At 42.9% G+C, this 19,970-nt stretch overlaps 1 protein-coding gene across 3 annotated transcripts in view; it reads left to right on the top strand.

Moving 5' to 3' along the window:
* The window catches only part of LOC126266744 (nephrin-like), a 644,568-nt gene that overhangs the window by 480,820 nt on the left and 143,778 nt on the right, over positions 1–19,970 (top strand). For all 3 annotated transcript variants that reach the window (XR_007548914.1, XM_049971245.1, XM_049971246.1), the window contains exon 4: positions 11,010–11,123. Coding sequence is in view for 2 of the 3 variants with exons in the window: in XM_049971245.1 (XP_049827202.1) it covers positions 11,010–11,123 (114 nt within the window). In the remaining variant the exon portion in view is untranslated. The remainder of the gene's footprint in view (positions 1–11,009; positions 11,124–19,970) is intronic.

The following is a 19,970-nucleotide window of genomic DNA, read 5'->3' as shown; positions in this document are numbered from 1 at the left end:
GCGGAAGAGCGTCACGGAGATGTTGAAAGATTTGAACTGGTGGACTCTGGAAATTATCCCGTGAACGTCGGCTTTAAATAATGACTCGAGGAACATACTAAAACCCCTGGAAATTGCTCCCTTAGGGACTCTGACGTCGAGATTAGAATAATTACAGAACACACAGAGGCATTTAAACAATCACTTTTCCCGCAGTGCATATGTGAACGGACCAAAGAAAAGCCCTAACAACTGGTACAGTGGGACGCACTCACAGCCATGCACTTCACATTGGTATAGGTTCGTATAGTATAGATGTAGATAGAGATCTCGACGTGGAAATTACTGCTTTGGAGTTATTCACTACAGCGTCTCTAGTATTTTCAGCATTGCCAAGATCCCTTCTTGTTTCTCGCAGGCTCAATATTAACCCCAGAATCTTCAAGCCAGTAAAGTAATTGTAAGCCAGTTATTGTGTTGAGCTGTCATCAAGCACATTATTAACTGAATCACAGGTCCGGGATGAATACGTGCATTTTCTGCATCTTTATCAGTCACTCCCTCAGAAGCATCTAAATCAAAATATGAACAGACATTTACAGAATCTGCAGCATCTCTGTATCGCTCTGCAGTCATTTCGCTACGGAAGAAATGATGCTAATGTAACCCATTTTCGAAACAAAATGCCATAAAAATGAATGAACGCTCGTTTATTGCATGTCCTTTTTAAAGACAATCGTTCGGACCACGATATCAAGCCAAAGCTAATGACGGAATGTATCCGACTACGTAATGCAACAGAGAAGATGTGTATTTTACTCGAACCGAATATCTCAGCGCACATCTTCCTGGCTATATGTTATACATGTCACACTATCTGAACATTTCAAATATGAAAATATGGCAGCGTACATCGTAAAAGTCAATAGCTCTGTATTCTCGAAGAACGGCAATAATGTGGTGCTTGTAGAACAGCCTAAATGGAACGAGTTTGTATCACGCCAATCATATTTTGATTTCAAAACAACGCTTACACATTTCCGAAGAGATCCCCTTATGTTTTCTTTCTCTAAAATACCATTTTCATTTTGTACTAACACCTTAGTAGGCAACCGTTACGACACTACACTGCCTCAAATGCAGTTACACTAATTTTTGTCACGAGGAAGTTTTCTGCTCTTCTTTACAATGATACATGTATCTTATGACTTTCTTCAATATTACTATACGCCTATGGGATAAAGCCCTGCAATATCATTACAGCTACAAAGCAGATATATGTTGTAGTAGGTGTAGTTGCATGGATTGAAGTTGACTGTATGGAACTTTTGCACACACCAACTTAGTTGTATGAAGTGCAACACAAACTGGAATTAGGTCAAGAACTGGAGACCATTATTAGAAAGAATATTTATAGAAAAAGTTTGGTCTTGTGACCTCTAGGAAGTGGACGAATAGCAGCACGTTTCGCCATTGTGCCTGAGAGCAACATACACCTAATCGTGTGAGAAATGGGAGTCACTAAAATCCCCCCTTGGACACGCAACACCTGTTGCTGTGGTTTATTAATCATTAGAGAAAAACATGCTCTTGCTGGCAACTCCATGCGTATAAAATGAAGCAGGAATTTATCGAGGTTGCAAGGAATTTGCTACTGAAAATCCAATAGCCTTCACCACATTACCTGTTTGCCTCTGCCCGTATTTTGCATTGTTTCGGCGGAAGTGGATTTCGCGACAGAATAGCTCGCTCGCTTGTTTACTGGTACAGTACTACAACAATTATTGACCGGAGTTTGAAAACAGCTAGCTTCATCTTAACCTACAATTCTCTTCAACCGACGTGAGCCAATAAATTGTTCATGACTATAATTTGGTCACTACGAAGTGTGGATAGTGCGAAGAGTTATGATAATCATTTCTATGATTTTGATCATAGGTCACAATAGAAATAAAATATTGCATTGTAAAGTCGAATTAATACAAATAATTGGAAGGGTACATTTTTCTTCTTCTAGACGTACCGCCACATTGTATTAATAGTACATAAGTCTTGTGATTCGTATTCGCTTTCGCAGAATCATAGCAAAAATCATGCAAGTCGTGTTGAACCAGAGAGATTTAAGCAAGCCTCCAAATCATGTGACGTTTCCAGTTTTGCTATCGGCAGTGTCTGATTATACTCACTTACAAAGTTTCTTTTGATGAGGGTTTGTCTCTGTAATACCTCATTTGATGAAAAACCTTAAGGAAGAGGATGCACAGATTCATCGTTAGGAAACATCGTACTGCTATATAGAGTGCTATCCAGACTTTGTCTCTTCGATCTCGTTAAATGAGCTGGCGAGGAAAACTCACCAGTCACAACGGGTTAATTTAGAAATTTAGTCGCTCTCAAACGGTTCAGCAGTCTATCACGTTTCTGCTCTCCACTTTTTTCAAGCGGCATGGAGCCTGCCACGTAAAGCCACTGAGAGGTGATTATGACGCCCTGCACGTTCCTCGTACTATTCTACTACTCGAATCTATACTGGAGGCTTGAGGCTCATTCTTTTTCTAGAAGGAATTTTTTGAGAGATAGATAGGAATGAAATTTTAATTCCACGTCCCTGAAATAAGATGTTGAGTAAGAAAGCCTGGTTTCTTCATTGCACTAAAATTACGGGAAAAAATCGCAGAACCATAAAGGAGTTGTGCCACATAAACTAAAATTGGTAAACGTGTTTCTACATCTGAAAGTTCGTTTCTGTTAAAATTTCGTTCAGTCGCTTAGGATTGGGCTAGTAGCGTCACTATGAGGAAGCAAAAGAGGTTTGCCTTAAATACTCGCTGTAACGGTGGTGAGCGAAAGTAACATTTTAGTTATGACGTGGTAAGTTGATGTTGGAACAAGGTCGTGTACAGGGCTACGAGACGCTGGATGTGCCTTTCGCGGTAGCTCCGAAAGGCTTGGCGGTAATGTAGCCACTGTACAGTACTGCTGGCAGCCGTGGACACAGATTGTACTGTCGCAAGTAGATCGGACACCAGATGGCCATGTGGTACTACCGAGAGGGAAGACCATTGTGTTCGGTATATGGATTAGGCGCATCGTACTGCATCTGCGGTTGGCGCCACCGTGACACAAAAACCTGTTACAAATCGTTTACTTCAAGAACAGCTGATAGCAAGACGCCCTGTATTCCACTGACCCTAAACCACCCCCATTTTCATCTTCACTGGTGTCAGGTTAAAGCTCATAGGAGGGTAGGGTGGAGGTGTGCTGTGTTTTATGATTAAAGCTGGTTCTGTCACGGTGCTAGCGATGGCATCAGTTGAGGACGTGCAACCAACCTGTCTGCATGTTAGACACACTGGATCACAGCTGGAGTAACTGCCTGGGGTGAGATTTCCTATGACAGCAAAAGCAATCTCGTGGTTATCCCACGTACCCTGATTACAAGTTTGTGCATCTGTCTGGTGACCTGTTGTGCTACCATTCATTAATAGCATTCCAAGAGTGTTTTCCGACAAGATAACGCTCGCCCACGTACCGCACTTGTAACCCAACATACTGTGCAGAGTATCGATATATTGCCTTAGACTGCTCAACCACCAGATATGTCTCCAATTGAGCAAGTATGGGACACCGTCGACATGCAAGTTTGCATACTTGCATTTAACACTCTGGCGTTATACCAGTTATTAATCTACCAGCATTTTACATTTGCAGTGGCTCATCTCGCGCTTACATTAACCTGCGGCCTCGGAATGTTAATCACTTAAATATGTTACCTAGACAAATGTATTCCCAAAATTTCTATCCTCTACATTAATCATTTTTTGGTGTTGCGAATTTTTTCCAGTCCGTGTAGTTCTAAATCCTTAACCAGCTATTCAAGTGAATTACTTCCCATAATAATCGTTGTTGGGAATGTTCAAATAAACAAGTTTCGGAATCATTTCGGTACTGATCCACATGTACACAAATAGAATAAATTCCTATCAAGTTGGATTTCATCTGCCTGATAAGAATGACCCCAGTATTCTGTTCCGTATGTGTACAGTGTCGTATACATTTTTCCAACGTCCTTATCTTGCGGCATTAATACCAAGGATGTCCACTGAAATTTTACCGGGGAAGAAGTAAAACTGCGAAACTGCAATTTTGGAAATAAATGACTTGATCATTTTCTAGATGTGTCATGCCGCAAGATCTAAATTTTGTAGGTAACACAAAATGAATATACAAGAAGTTCAGCGGAATCACGAGAAATCACTTCGAGAAGTGTACGAGAATAGAGTAATGAATAAAAACTCTGTACTTCAGATTCCAAGAGGTGGAGAGCGGGTAGAAAGGTCACCTATGAGTAATACCACTGTATTCACCCTCTACTGTGGCCTCAGTTATGAGGTGTCATCATTTCGGCTTTTGAGACGATAGAGTGTGAAACTAAATTGTCAATTGAATATCCGAGCTGAGAGACAGTGGAATCTTATGACCTAAGGCAAACATTGTGAGTTAAGAAGGTACTCTATAAAGGTACACTGTTGCACTTAGAAGATAAATATACGAGACCAACAAGCAACACAACGCAATGCTGAAAGTGAAGCAAAGTATGTCTGTTTATTCTTTGATACTTATTCTGAATTGTAGACTACTCACTTGCTCTGGATATTTTTTTCAGTATGTTCTAGTGCCATGTTCTGGGTTAAGGTATTTTGTTTGACATTTCGGAATTATTCTACTTTCAGACATGTAGAGTAAATACACTCCTGGAAATTGAAATAAGAACACCCTGAATTCATTGTCCCAGGAAGGGGAAACTTTATTGACACATTCCTGGGGTCAGATACATCACATGATCACACTGACAGAACCACAGGCACATAGACACAGGCAAATGAGCATGCACAATGTCGGCACTAGTACAGTGTATATCCAACTTTCGCAGCAATGCAGGCTGCTATTCTCCCATGGAGACGATCGTAGAGATGTTGGATGTAGTCCTGTGGAACGGCTTGCCATGCCATTTCCACCTGGCGCCTCAGTTGGACCAGCGTTCGTGCTGGACGTATAGACCGCGTGAGACGACGCTTCATCCAGTCCCAAACATGCTCAATGGGGGACAGATCCGGAGATCTTGCTGGCCAGGGTAGTTGACTTACACCTTCTAGAGCACGTTGGGTGGCACGGGATACATGCGGACGTGCATTATCCTGTTGGAACAGCAAGTTCCCTTGCCGGTCTAGGAATGGTAGAACGATGGGTTCGATGACGGTTTGGACGTACTGTGCACTATTCAGTGTCCCCTCGACGATCACCAGAGGTGTACGGCCAGTGTAGGAGATCGCTCCCCACACCATGATGCCGGGTGTTGGCCCTGTGTGCCTCGGTCGTATGCAGTCCTGATTGTGGCGCTCACCTGCACGGCGCCAAACACGCATACGACCATCATTGGCACCAAGGCAGAAGCGACTCTCATCGCTGAAGACGACACGTCTCCATTCGTCCCTCCATTCACGCCTGTCGCGACACCACTGGAGGCGGGCTGCACGATGTTGGGGCGTGAGCGGAAGACGGCCTAACGGTGTGCAGGACCGTAGCCCAGCTTCATGGAGACGTTTGCGAATGGTCCTCGCCGATACCCCAGGAGCAACAGTGTCCCTAATTTGCTGGGAAGTGGCGGTGCGGTCCCCTAGGGCACTGCGTAGGATCCTACGGTGTTGGCGTGCATCCGTGCGTCGCCGTGGTCCGGTCCCAGGTCGACGGGCACGTGCACCTTCCGCCGACCACTGGCGACAACATCGATGTACTGTGGAGACCTCACGCCGCACGTGTTGAGCAATTCGGCGGCACGTCCTCCCGGCCTCCAGCATGCCCACTATACGCCCTCGCTCAAAGTCCGTCAACTGCAGATACGGTTCACGTCCACGCTGTCGCGGTATGCTACCAGTGTTAAAGACTGCGATGGAGCTCCGTATGCCACGGCAAACTGGCTGACACTGACGGCGGCGGTGCACAAATGCTGCGCAGCTAGCGCCATTCGACGGCCAACACCGCGGTTCCTGGTGTGTCCGCTGTGCCCTGCGTGTGATCATTGCTTGTACCGCCCTCTCGCAGTGTCCGCAGCACGTATGGTGGGTCTGACACACCGGTGTCAATGTGTTCTTTTTTCCATTTCCAGGAGTGTATTTTTTATTTGAAGAAGGAAGTCGCCTCCCTTGATTTTGAGGTGTCTTTACCACAGAGAATACACTTATTTGTCGCACTAATGAAAATGGGCACACATCTGTCCTCGTGAGACAGGAGTGGTATGATCTTATTGGGACTATGCCGATCATTAAGATAGTTATGTAATCGAATCCACGTTTTACGTCAGCTTCTGGGCTATACAACAACTGGCAAATACACAGGCAGTGGGGTCAGTAGTTGGTATCCTTACGATACTTACTGCAAGGTAATGTTGGGCCTATAACTTGTTAAGATCGGTGTCATGTTTCGCTGCTGTTGAAATATGTCAATAGAAAATCAACCAGGCCAAAACATAAGTAAAACAAAGTAATAAACTAATGAAAAATATTTGTAACCTAAGAAATACTTAAATAACGATACAGGCTCGCACGTTACAGCTCCGTTTTGGTACTAAGTTTTCCTTTCGCGTTACTTCACAAAGGACACTATAATTATGCAACGCCTTTTGTTCTGTAAAGCGTTTGTGACAGACAGTAAAATGTTAGTTCCCTACAACATTTTCAGACTAAACACATTGTGAAAACTTCACTGCTACATAGGTCAACAAGAAAGCACGCCACTTTCTAACACAGTCAAAATGGTCTTGTTAGGTCTCAATTCGGGCCTCATAACCAAGTAATAAAATTTCAACACTTTTGGCCCAAGCACAGTAGAAGCTCATAAGCCTTCTATGCGACGTATAAATTTCAAGGGTTATTATTATGTGTCCCAAAACTCCTTCTTGGTGTTGCTATTTTTTCTGTCAGTGTATTTTCTGCTCGGAGAAAACAGTTGTGGAGGAATTTGGGTCAGTTTTCTGATGATGGCGTTATTCGTAGATAAAAGGGTAGCCTGTTGACTCTGAATCGGATAGAAAGCGGGCAGATTATATTTTGGAGGCGACACTATGAATTTGTTATGTCAGCTGAAACGATATTACTATCGACTGAGCGAATCTGCTTAGTCAAGCGACAAGAGTTTGATAGGCGTCTGGATTTTATCATATTTTCTTTCGCAACTATAAATGCCAGCGAAAACTAATAACAGAGATTCGATGCGGGAAATTAAATCCATAATTTGCTGAAGGCGAGGAAAGTGTGTTAGCTCCGTCGCCGCGCCTGCTGTGACGAGAGAGGAATGGCAGACGCTACGCTGTTTACGGCTGTTTGGCGGTAAGTGTCAGATTTCCATAGCAAACGGGTACTACGAGCTGGTGATCATCGCCCTTTGCCCGTCCCCTAATTGCAGGGTCTGCACTTTCTCGTTAGCTTGCTAATTAGCTGAAAGCTCCGCAGGCGGATGTTCCACAGCGTTCTCGTTTATAGAGGTATTAACGCTTCCGCTCCACTACTCTTGCTTGGATGTCGAACCACTCTTCTTCGACAGCAGAATAAACTGAAACGTGTTGCTTCGAAGCGGATGTACGTCGTCTCTGCAGCCTGTCGCCTACTTTTCGTTAGACCAAACACGTGAACATTTATAACTAACATAATTGATCAACATAATATAAGAAAAACGAAGTTCTTCAGTACCCTAAGAAATGTCGAGACAAAATCTTACCAAGTCGCAGCAATAATAACAGAGAACAGGACAAGTACCATTTTAAGATCTGTATAATGAGAGCTCGCAGCTTATCGCTACTGCTGCTTTACTGCAGGAAGCGTTCAATAAGTAATGCAAAACGTGCTTTTATGAAAACTGGTTGATTTTATTCAGAATTCCAATACACGGTATTACTCCCCACTCTTTCGGCTACAAAACTCTGTTTTCTTTCTTTTTTTTTCAAAATAATCTTCGTTCAATGTGACAGCTTTACGCCAGCTTACTGGGAGGATCCTTACGCCCGTTGGGATTACACTCTACTGGTCGACGCCGGAATTGCGGCGTGAATTACCTCCCCGTCATCCACGTACTGCTTACTGCGGAGAGCATCCTTCATTAGGACGAACAGATGGAAGTCGGAAGGTGCGAGGTCTGGGCTATAGGGTTGATGAGACAGTAGAGTCCACCAAAGTTTTGTACCATTCCCTCGGGTATGCAGGTTTGTGTGAGGTCTTTTCTTGGCATGGGGAAGGAGAATTTCGTTTGCGTTTTTGTTGCGACGAATTCGCTGAAGTCGTTTTTTCAGTTTCCAGTGTATGTGTGTTTGTGTGTGTGTGTGTGAAGTGGGGGGGGGGGGGAGAAGGGGGGGGTTATCGGTCAGGTTTGCGCCACCTTGTTGCGATGGTGACAAGAGCCTCGCCCAACAACTTACTGTACTTTTGTCCACTGTCAGATCTCCGTAGACATTCTGCAAGCACCTTTGAATATCTGCGATGCTCTCGTTTTCCGTCAAAAGAAACTGAAATAACTTTCTCTAAGTTCTTCAATAGAACATCCACCGTGTAGAAGTGTCTAGTTTAACACAGTTTTCTAGTAGATGACTTGCTATACTGTCGGTATTAACAATTTGTACCGAAGCGTAGAATATCTTATGTGCTTAAGAGACATTTGGAAAACAAAATACAATCCTGTATCCAAGTATATTCACTGACAGAATAGAATGAAGGGGGACATTAGTGTTTAACCTTCAATCGACCACGAGGTCATCAGATGGAGCACAAGCTCGCAATACAGAAGGATGGGTAAGGAAATCGGCGGTGCTTTTCGAAAGGAACCGTCCCGGTATTTGTCTGAAGCGATTTTGTGAACTCACGAAAAACATAAATCTGGATGGCCGGAGGTGATTTGAACCGTCGTCCTCCAGAGTGCGTGTCCAGCGTACTATCCATAGTGCCACCTCGTTCGGTAGAGAACTGATATTTCTGTCACGAATGTTACAAATTGTGACATTCGGAAAGATTATTTTAATATCAAAACTCTAAGTGAACAATCCATATATCAACAGATCTTAAGAACTCATTTTTGTCGCTGCCAGCAGAGCAAGTAACTGATCCTTATTCCGCCATATAACAGTTTCACAGAGATCGTCATAAGCCAACTCTTGGCTAGTTTCACATATGTTACATTATTTGTGTTGTAGTAGGCACGAGAGCCAACCGTGCAGTAAAGGAGGCCGAAATGCACGCATCTCAGCTCACGCAGGCTGGCGTGAGGTCTGGAACATGACAAGGGAATTAGAATTGAGAAAAACGGACGTAGCTGATGGAATACTTAACTTTAATCAATTCATGGAGAACATCGCTCTTTATGGTACATGATTCACAATATCAATAGTACGGATACTGGCGCCTTGCTAGGTCGTAGCAAATAACGTAGCTGAAGGCTATGCTAACTATTGTCGCGGCAAATGAGAGCGTAGAGGTCAGTGAACAATCGCTAGCAAAGTCGGCTGTACAACTGGGGTGAGTGCTAGGAAGTCTCTCTAGACCTGCCGTGTGGCGGCGCTCGGTCTGCAATCATTGATAGTGGCGACACGCGGGTCCGACGTATACTACCGGACCGCGGCCGATTTAAAGGCTACCACCTAGCAAGTATGGTGTCTGGCGGTGACACCACAATTTGGCCTATGCTCCTGGACAAAAGGTGGAGGGGGCAAAAACTGACGTTCTTAATTTAGAGAATTGTGACTTAATTTCGCCTTGTGTTATGTGATTGGTACGTTTTATGTGACACTGTCGATCTTCCCGTATTTTACAAGAAACTTCCTGTCGGATTAGTACTGTGCGCCGAGCTCGGTTTCGGACCTAGGACCTATCGACTGAGCTACCCAGGTTCATATGCGAAACTTGCAGGACCACCTCCTGGTTTCGAGTTCCGGCAAGCAATTTTACTCTCCGAGAGAGTTTCACATCAACGTACACTTCGCTGTAGAGTGAAAAATCTTGTTCTGGAATTTTTCTCTAGGCTGTGGGTAACCCATGTCTCTGGAATATCATTTCTTCCTGGAGCGCTAGTCGTGCAAGTTTCGCAGGAGATCTTCTGTGAAATTTGGAAGGTAGGAAATGAGGCACTGGGGGAAGTAGAACTCTGAGAAAGGATCGTGAGTAGTGCTTCGGTAGCTCAGTCGGTACAGCACTTGCCCATTAAAGGGCGAAGGTCCCAGGTTTATATCCCGGCACGCCACACAGTTTTAATCTTCCAGAAAGTTTCTTGTTAGCACAAACTTCGTTCTAGGTGAAAAATTTGATTCTGTGTTCTACATATTATGTCCCCTCCCCCCACCGCACTCATCCCTCACCACTCACCACTTAAAGGATAAATCTTTCACATACGTACGAAACTGCTACAATGAGACTTTATTCAATTGACACTGAATAGCCGTGAACCTGAAACGTTATCGATTGCTATTACAGATTATATTTCCTTTTTCCCTGGCGATGCCTGTGCTCCCTGAATCTGCTATTAAAAACTCTGCTCGTCTGCTTAGCGTCCACTGAGCTACAGGAGGTGGAGTCAGTAACTCTTTCATACCTCTACGTTCCATTGGATCTCTGTTGCGTATCTTACTGGATTAGCATTCCATGGAGAAAGGATACAACTGAGGAAAGTTTTAGACACATCGTAAGGATTGATTCCAGGAAGGGTCTTGCAGTGCGCAACAGAGAGTATGGATTCTTTTTAACCGGTACTCGAGCCCAGACTCCAGCATTTGTGTTATGGTAAGGTTTTTTGGAGGCGCAGAAAACATAATTGTTTAAATAAAGGGTTCTGTGGATATTTCCTTTTATACATTTCGTCCAAAACACCGACAAACATTTATCGCATTTAACTAAGCATTTGTACTGTGCTGAGTGTGTTGCGTTACCTCTTAGGATTTATAGGTGACTTGCATTTTCTTTAATAAATATTCATTATGTTCTTGTGTGTTGTTGCAGTACCACCTGAGAAGCTCGTTATCATGGAAGAGAGAGGTTCCAACATCCCTCACTACATCCTAGGGCCGTACAACGAGGGCTCCAGCGTGAACATCACATGTATCGCCACCGGAGGTAAGTACCGTCTCCAAGTCTCTGCGTGATTCCGTAGCGATCGTGGTGTCACTCGCTTCCGGTTACAAATGTACTCGTTAGTGGATAATTTTATCTGCATACTCTCACTGCCTTTTACATTTTATGGATTCACATTTCTGAATTAACTTGCTTCATGCAAGTTTCTCAAAATTATCCTCACAGTAACAGTCTAATCATCATTTTCTTCGACGTTGACGTCACATAATTTACTCAATTTTGAGGGAAAAATTATATATAAAACTTTTTAAATCCTCACGCGACTTTATTCATTTGGTTTTCCGTTGCTTCCGTGTTTCGAATAAAGAGACGGAATGGTTTGTTAAAAACTTTACTTATGATTTACTCTCTCCCCTCCATCGCTCTTTTAATGTACAAATCAGTCTGTGTGGTCTCGTCAATTAGTCAGATACTAACGGAATATTAGAAAAAGCATGGCCTGTCCTGCTAATAACCAGATCATTTTAAAATGCCTACCTATTTCGTAGACCTTTACTCCCATACTCCCTTAATAGTGTCACGGAATGGAACATGTTTCACAGAATTTCTCTTGAAGGATGTCCACGAAGTGCAGGTTTTGTTGCGTATGGTTCGGCAGTTACGTTTTTGACGCAGTACGACATGCTCGAAAAAGCCGTTAGAAGTTTCATTTTCTGTTATTGTGATATCTTCCTTTCTGTGCAATGAAGAGGCTAAATGAAAATCAAATCGAAAGTTTAAGAACGTTAAAAAACTCTACCGATTATAAAAAAAGAAAATATAAGCACCTAATTATTTGATTGAATTTTCTCACTTTGCAGTCTGTCTAATAGTTAAAAACCATAAATGAACATAGCCTGTGACACAAGGTAGTTTATGTTTTAAATATTTTAGCGATGACAAACTTTTTATGATGTACTATTTTTATCCACGTGAATTCTTGTGCCTGCGGTCAACGTAAAATTGTTTAGAACAAAAGATTTTAAGATCTGAGGATGACAGAATAGTTAGTCGAAACCGGTTGTCTTAAATACAGAAATATTTTATGGAATCTAGGCTACTGAACAGTTTTAGACACTTCCTAGCTATTCACGTTGAGTGCTGGATCCTGATCCCTGTTACTGTCATAAATTTAGAAGACTGTAAACAAGCTGTCAACGTACACACCTAATTGTGCCAAGGAAGGTATAGTCGGTATAGAGCCACGATCCGCCAAGTTTAGAGGATCGTTTGTGCCTAGCAGTAATGCCTCAGAAAGAGACATTCATTTTGTTAAAAGTATGTTCAAGCAGAAAATGCTTTGGGACAGAGTAAAGATATGCTGCCAGGTATAAAGCCTCTTTTTCTGACGCCAGAGCTTGTGACGTTTGGAACTAACGGCGACGGTGCACTGAAATTGTGAAATCATTGAATAACGCAGCTCTGAAAGGCAGGTAATTAAGTCAGTGGGACACACATTTAAAACTTGAGAAAACGCTGCAACGCAGTGAACATGGTCGCGTAATAGTCCAGTAACGGCATCACAACAAGGGCCCTTTGCTTGCAAATAACGAGGTAGAAGATTTTAATTTTTCTTGTGTATCTGGTTGAGAGTATGCTGAATCCAGATTTTCCACCTCAAAAACCCTCTTTTTGTGGCTAAAAAATCAAGAAATTTTCCCACTTTTCTCACGTTTTCGTCTATTACTCGAAAACCATACATCCTAATGAAAATGGTACCCGTACCACAACGAAAGAGCACTAAATTTTGCGTCGAATGATTTATTTAAACGTAAAAATTGGTGCAGCCGTTTGGCTGTAATCAATTGTCGTAGTTCGTTCAATTTTAACGATTTGGCTAAGAAGTCGGCTCTATCGCCTGTAACTCCAAAACGGTTACTTCAAATGGAAAAATGTCAAGTTATCGAACTTGTAGAGCATGAAATTTTATGTTACAAAAGCAAGTACTTTTTCGCTTTTAGGTACTATTAAACGTTCATACACTCGAAATTCAAAGTAATTCCTTTTTGTTGTTCTACTTTTAAGTCAAAGATAGTCAATGCAACGAAATTTCCAGTTTGAAGACTGCTCTCTAATGAGAACATATGTATTCAATGTGTATATCTTTCTAATCTTCTTCATTCATGTGCGTTATTAATCGTTTTCATCGTTGCATTAAATGGTAAGAGTGGGTTGTTAAAATGAAAGGCAAGTACATGGTAACATCCGATATATATTTACGTAAGAGTAATGTAAAATTTGTACAAATGACAAAAGGGCATCAACGTTAAAAACAATTTAAATATCAGAGATTCACATTTTATTAAATTTCAGTACCATCGAGGTCGTTTGTGAGACTGCAGCAGGTCCCGATCCGGCATCCGCTCTTGATGATCCATAGCGGCACCTTCAACAACTTTCTTCTCCTGGAACGTACCTTCTATCTCTTCCTCAACCTTGTCGATTCCAGTTTATAGAGCGTTCTTGCAAGATAAGACACAACAGTGTTTGCACGTCGAGGAGCAAGTCAGTCCAGATTTTCGACCTCCACATACTGTTTTGCATCCTGTTTTGAATGTGTAGGAAACCATTTTCAGTAGCTTGTGTGGTGCCTCATCTTTCGTCATTGTCAAGTTAAACAAATGGCATGGATCACTTTTCTGACGCAGCCAGGAATGCACTTGGTGGTGGGATAGCAATGAATGCCAGTCTGATGCTTCCGATGTTGGCGGTAGCCTTTCATGTTTGAAAGATTTTCTCAGGGCAGACTTTACGAAAAGCTCGTACCTGATCTCATCCAAAGACGTGCAGTTGGAATTCCCATGCAGTGCTAACATCGGCTGTTTTCCTGCCTGTGCTATTTTAACAAATTCAGCAGCTTCCACTTTGAGGTGTGGTTGTTGGTCCATAAGGTTTATTAATATCCCTTTTCCTTGGCCAATGAAAGAGTAAAAGAGGACGTCTTATCACACCTTGTGAAGGTATGGCTGAAAAGGACAAACGCACGATCGAAATTAAAAGAGTTTCTGGAGTACCACAGTCCTGCTAATTTCCCTCTTCCCGGTTATGGAAGTATAGGTTGTTGTAGAAGTTTCGTCGAGCCGTTAGGTGAACAAGCACACATATATCCTTGCTTACGATTGCCACACTGCCAGACTCAGCAACCTGGAAATAGCTGTTTCTACAATTAATGAATCGGCATCTTCTTTTGCCTGTAGCACTTAAATATGTCCATCCTCAAATTGCCTGAAGGGCATAAAATTCAAGTGGTTCTTGTTGCACTAATTTACGAGAAAGTTCCCCCGTGCGTTTGCACCATTTGCATCTTCATCGAAAATGATGTGTGACGAAGAGCGTGGTGTCTTTAAACAACGAGATATTCCGGGTTTTGGTCCCCTTTGAGAAGCATCACTTGGGTAGGTAAAAATTCAGAAGTGGAACGTCTTCTTTCCCGATCAATGTACTTGCATCTTTCACTAGTTACGTTAGGATGCTCAGGTCGTACAGCCGAGGACGTCTCCAACAGAGAAGTTTCCATACATGGAGCTGCGATCCCATTTGCAGTAAGACCAACGACAGTAAGTCTTGAACCGAATCTTTTGTTCATGAATGTACCGAGCCCAATCGATAGTGAAGAGGGAAGTGACCGTGCCCCTATTGCAGGAAGGAAGATTAGTATACAGAATAAAGGAAAAAAGAAGGAAAGAAAGATAGCCATCCCATCAAACTGTTTATTGCGTCTAGTCAGCGATAAACGTAGATTAAGGGAGACAGTGGTCTTAGACAACCGGAATGGAGTCTCAGAGATCTGATCTTAATGGCTGAGACGGTACATATCTCGAACAACTCCGCTACAGATGTGACATCTCCTTATTTCGCAGCCGTACACTGCGCGAATTTGTTATTTCAGCTTATTTTCATCTTATATTAGACTACAGAAGTGAATGAGGGATCTTGAGGAGGAACGGAGTGAAATGAATTTTAGCAGAGTGAGTTCTGCTCTGTTGTAACCGACCAGCATGTACTCTTACGTCCGGTGAAACATCATGGCTTTTAAAGTCAGCCTCAAGTGTTCAGCATTGAGTGTATTCACATCGACCGTTACACCAAATGCGACGAAATTAAAAAAATAGGCTAATGGTACTGCGTCTCGAATGAAAGATGATATTAAAGACAGTCACTAAAGACGGAAGAACATGCTCGTCTTGGTTGTTAAATCTCGAAAAGCATAAAACATGTGAAAAGAAGCCATATAACAATTTTAAAATGAAGTATAAAATTGGAATACTAAAATAAAAATCACTCCTGCTCAAAATGTCCTCAAAGATGGATATAGTGTTTTCGACACCGCGTTTCTGGATGCTTGTGAATGAGTTACCGATTTTCGTAAATGGAGAGTTATTTAAGAATCATTGTACATTCTCTTGAACAGCTTAATCCTCTGCGGTTAATACTTTTGTATTATGGTAACAACGAAGCGTTTCCATGTGTAATGGCCTTGAGTTCTAAAAAAAGTTATAGTCTGACAACAAGAAGTATATCCAGGGTAACCAGAAATGTTTTACAATATTTAGATAGAAAAATACGCTAGAAAACAATACAGTGCTATGCACAGTGCGTGTAATGAATGCAGGCAACATAAACGCGAGTTCACTAGCAACACAGACGAGGTTGATTTCAACAGAAGTGTCAGAACTAGAAACTGAAGTAGATTTGAGTCCGAACTACGAGTTTACTCTCGCAGATGTTTCATCTTCCACGAAGTTTCTTTAATACGATAGCGATGAAAGCACTTAAGGACGATATTTCAAGATAATCTGTTATGAATCTGGTATGATGCGTATGACCGTTTGTCTTTAAAATTATTTGAAGTCGGTGACTAGAGACATCACTGCGTTCTTTCAGTTCCTGAATGCGCTGGCACGAAGTACTAAAACTGCTGCGACCTCTGGATGAGGACTGTGCCATTAACATTAACTGACAGAAGAACACAGTACGAATATGTAGCTACCTCCGTTGCAATGTTATCAAGACGTAAATCTGAAAGTGGCCATTGTACTCGATACAGGATACAACAGCTTCTTCTGCAACATTCCACGCTGCTTCAGATCAGATAGACTCGCTGCACAGAGGACTAAGTCCTCGGACAAAGATTGTTGATAGGGCCAGGATGCCGATATGCTCACCACTCTACTGCCCAATGGGTGATGTGGAGACTGGCCTCCATAAACTCTCCTCTCTTCCTCCTCGACACGAAATCTTCGTGGATTAGCCAAAAACTGTCCCCTCCAATGGCCTAGCTGCCCACTCAAATTGCGCCGATGGCATACTTAACAACACCGAGCCAGAACTCCCGGTTAGACGGGGCATAGCGGTATTCCTCCGATGAAAAGTTTGCTTCCAAAATCTATGCTCTCCGCCGCTTAACTTCGCGCCAGAAAAACGCGCATCCATTCCACTCCTACGGCAGACAATGCACTCCTTCCTTGAGCAAATTATAAAACTTAGCGCCGGTCTGTCGGTCGCACACTTGAGGAGGAGAACATGCCTCCGGAATTCAGGCTGCTGGCCACTGTCCTGATGAAATCTGGGCGAGGTGCCACCGCCTTCGCTCAAAGCAAAGTGGTCACACTTTTGTAGAAGCCCGCGTGATTAACTGGAAGAGCCTGCAGCTGTTTCTTTGATTTCTGCTCCTCTGGTCACGTTTCCCCGCCGTACTCACCGGCACGGAAAAAAAAAATCTAGTGCGATAACTGTTACTGCTAGCTGCAAACAAACTCTGTCATTCGCTATCATACTTAATCGTCCTGTGGGTCACTACGTAGCTGAGATGGCAGCAATGCCTTTGCAGGGACTTCACGGTTAACAAGAGATGAAAGATGGTGTGCCCAAAGGGTACCACCTTTCACTACCTTCCACTGGCAGAAATTATTTCGCTTAGGAAGAGTCTCACTTAGATTAGAAAAGAGAAAAAAAAATTAAATTGCATAAAACCATTCTTGTTCGTTTTAACGGAAAGGAGAAAACTTGGAGAATACTTCGTCAGTCACCCGACTCTGCTACTAACTAAATTAAATATTACCCAACACAAATACATTCAAAAGGAGATCAAACGACTCATCACTTTCACATTTATGCTCTGAACACATGGGCTGAAGGCCATTTAGGAATCCGTAATGAATAAATTTGTGGGCCGTTGGTCACATCAGTACTTCTGACAAGCTTTTTTAGTTGAAAGTCAAAATTAACATGGGAACATACACGTGTCTCACATTTACTGAGGTCAGTTTTACAATTATTCCAGTACAATTGGACATATATTTACATTTACAAAAATATTGAATCTCTTTAACAATGATCTCCGTAAAATTCCATAGAAAATTTATCCTTGACTGAAGGTCTTCCATATCACATACTTTACACAGAGGCAATATTGCTAACTCCATTTACCCCACGTTCACACACATAGAAACATCTTGCAATGAAATCATGAAGGTTTTTGTGACTTATTCACACAACACTATTTTTTCTTTTGTATCTCAATTACTTCAAGATGCCGAACAAAGTTACGCCTGAATGTGGTGTCGAATGGAGAGTGCAGATCTCACGGGGAGCGACAGGACTATCTGTGGCTGTACCACAGTGTGTGATACATTCGTATACAGTGGAAGAAATCCTTCCTTCAGTCGTGGGAATTGGCTTGACGGGGCCGTGTGGTTCGCAGCACATGGACGTCAGCAAGCGGCGAGGCCAACGATTTGTGAGGCAGCACGGATGGCTCAGAGTACGGACTCTTTGACAGTGGTACGACTGAGGGCTCGTTATTTCATGGTGACGTCATTGGCCTTGTCTTTGAGATTGGTGTTAATTTCAGATGTCAATGAGAAGAAATGTCTCTTGATCGGGCAGATAGGCAGTGGGTGATAGTAATGATTCTTGAGGTGTCAGGATACTAGCATACAATTTGATAGATGTATTGATCAAAGAGAATATCTTTATAGCCGGTAGTAAGGCGTTCTTCCCCCAAGGAAAAATTGGATAGTATGGGAATTCTGTTACTAGCACAGATCTGTGTAACAGTCACAGATTGGTCAAATGATCACTTGCATACACTCTCAGTGTAACTATGTATCGTTGTGTCTCTCATCACCGCAGTCTAGCCACTGAGCTATTGTTCCTACAGTGGAGAAATTTGCCCGCTCGCTCTCATCGTGAAAGGGGTGACGCGTATCTCCCCACTCTCGCGAGCGCCAGTCCACCTCCTATAGCCTTAGTCGCAGACAAGTATCTGCCAGTGAGCCGGTTCGTCACGTGGCTGCGGACATCCCTTAATAGGTTGGCCAGGTAGGAGCAGGACCGACCTCCTTCCAGTAGTGGCGCTTTTTGCAGAAACCTCTGCGTGTCACCGCACACGCGCCCTGTGTGATACCTGCTTCATTCCCCTCTCCAGAGAACCGGTCGCTTGTTGCTTCTCATGTCGCCAATCTCCTGGGCACCGTCTGGAAAAATCTTTTGCATGCCGCATAAGGGATCGGCCTCCTACAATTCATATACGTAACATAAATGATTACATGTAAAATACTGACAGATTCCTTAAGGGAGGATCGAATACATATTTCCATGATGTAACTTATTCCCAGTTATACATAATAGTACTAAACTCCTGCACAATTGAAAGCTTTATGTCATACAAATAATAATACTAAAATTAAGAGTGTAATGTGGGAGTAACTGTGTGTGGTGTCGGAGTCCCATTAATTAAAAAAAATGGTTCAAAAGGCTCTGAGCACTATGGGACTTAACATCTCAGGTTATCAATCCCCTAGAACTTAGAATTACTTATACCTAACTAACCTAAGGATACCACACACATCCATGACCGAGGCAGGAGTCGAACGTGCGACTGTAGCAGCAGCGCGGTTCCAGACTGAAGCGCCTAGAACCGCTCGGTCACTCCGGCCGGCCCCATTAAAAGGTCAGGCCTAACAACGTCGTCTAAAAGCCAAATATGGGTCAAAATGACCCCAATCTCACATGCCAATAGCCTACACATCACCGTTGAACGTCATGAATAACAAAAATGAAGCTTCTCTGACCATAAAGCATGGTAACTTAGCCTTACCAACATAAAATCAACTAAGTGTAATACTAGATGAGATTCCAATTGCGCACGTTCCCCTCTGTTCACCAACTCACCGTTGTCTTCCTTGGTAAAGCCCAGGTGATTGCCTTTCTCACTCTGCGAACACGTTAGAGCACACAAAAGAAACGAACAAAACTGTAAATCCACATGTCACACTTGGCCTCGAAGGTCTTGTCAACGTCCTGCTTCTACCTCTTATCCTTCAGTGCATGGTTACCGACTAAAATGGACGTACCAACTGCCTTTGATTGACTGCCCTGTGGCTGCAAAATTGAAGTGCCCATTTTCTCATCATGGCCTTCCCCCCCCCCCCCCCCACTTCTTTTGTTTCTGGAACTCACAGAGCTAATTTAACCAGATGCTTCATTTTTCTAGTTCGGTAAGATAAAATACAGTAAATACTCCTTCTTCAGGGGGAATCAAGCGTCGTATTTCTCATCTTGGTCGACCTATTTTCCTTCGTCCTTTGTTTCCTGAGTGTTTTCCTTCCTTCTCCTTCCTGCGACCGGTAGTTTGCACAGTGCGTCCTCTTCTACCTTCTTGTGATGTTCTCGGTTTCTTGAGGGGAAGTCAACGGTGTCTCGTGGCAGGTCCTTAGGCTGACGATTCTTAAGTACACTAACAAGGGACATCATCGTGGTTCCATGGGGTACCACGTTAATAATATCTTGAAAATCTTTCAGGGAATATCCCACACTGAATGCTGTTTTGCGCAATATGTCCGACAT

Source organism: Schistocerca gregaria, chromosome 4 (genome assembly GCF_023897955.1).
Source record: "Schistocerca gregaria isolate iqSchGreg1 chromosome 4, iqSchGreg1.2, whole genome shotgun sequence".
In the NCBI taxonomy this organism is placed as follows: Eukaryota; Metazoa; Arthropoda; class Insecta; order Orthoptera; family Acrididae; genus Schistocerca; species Schistocerca gregaria.
The sequence above is the reverse complement of the archived record's forward strand: the minus strand, read 5'-3'. Positions and strand labels throughout refer to the sequence as shown.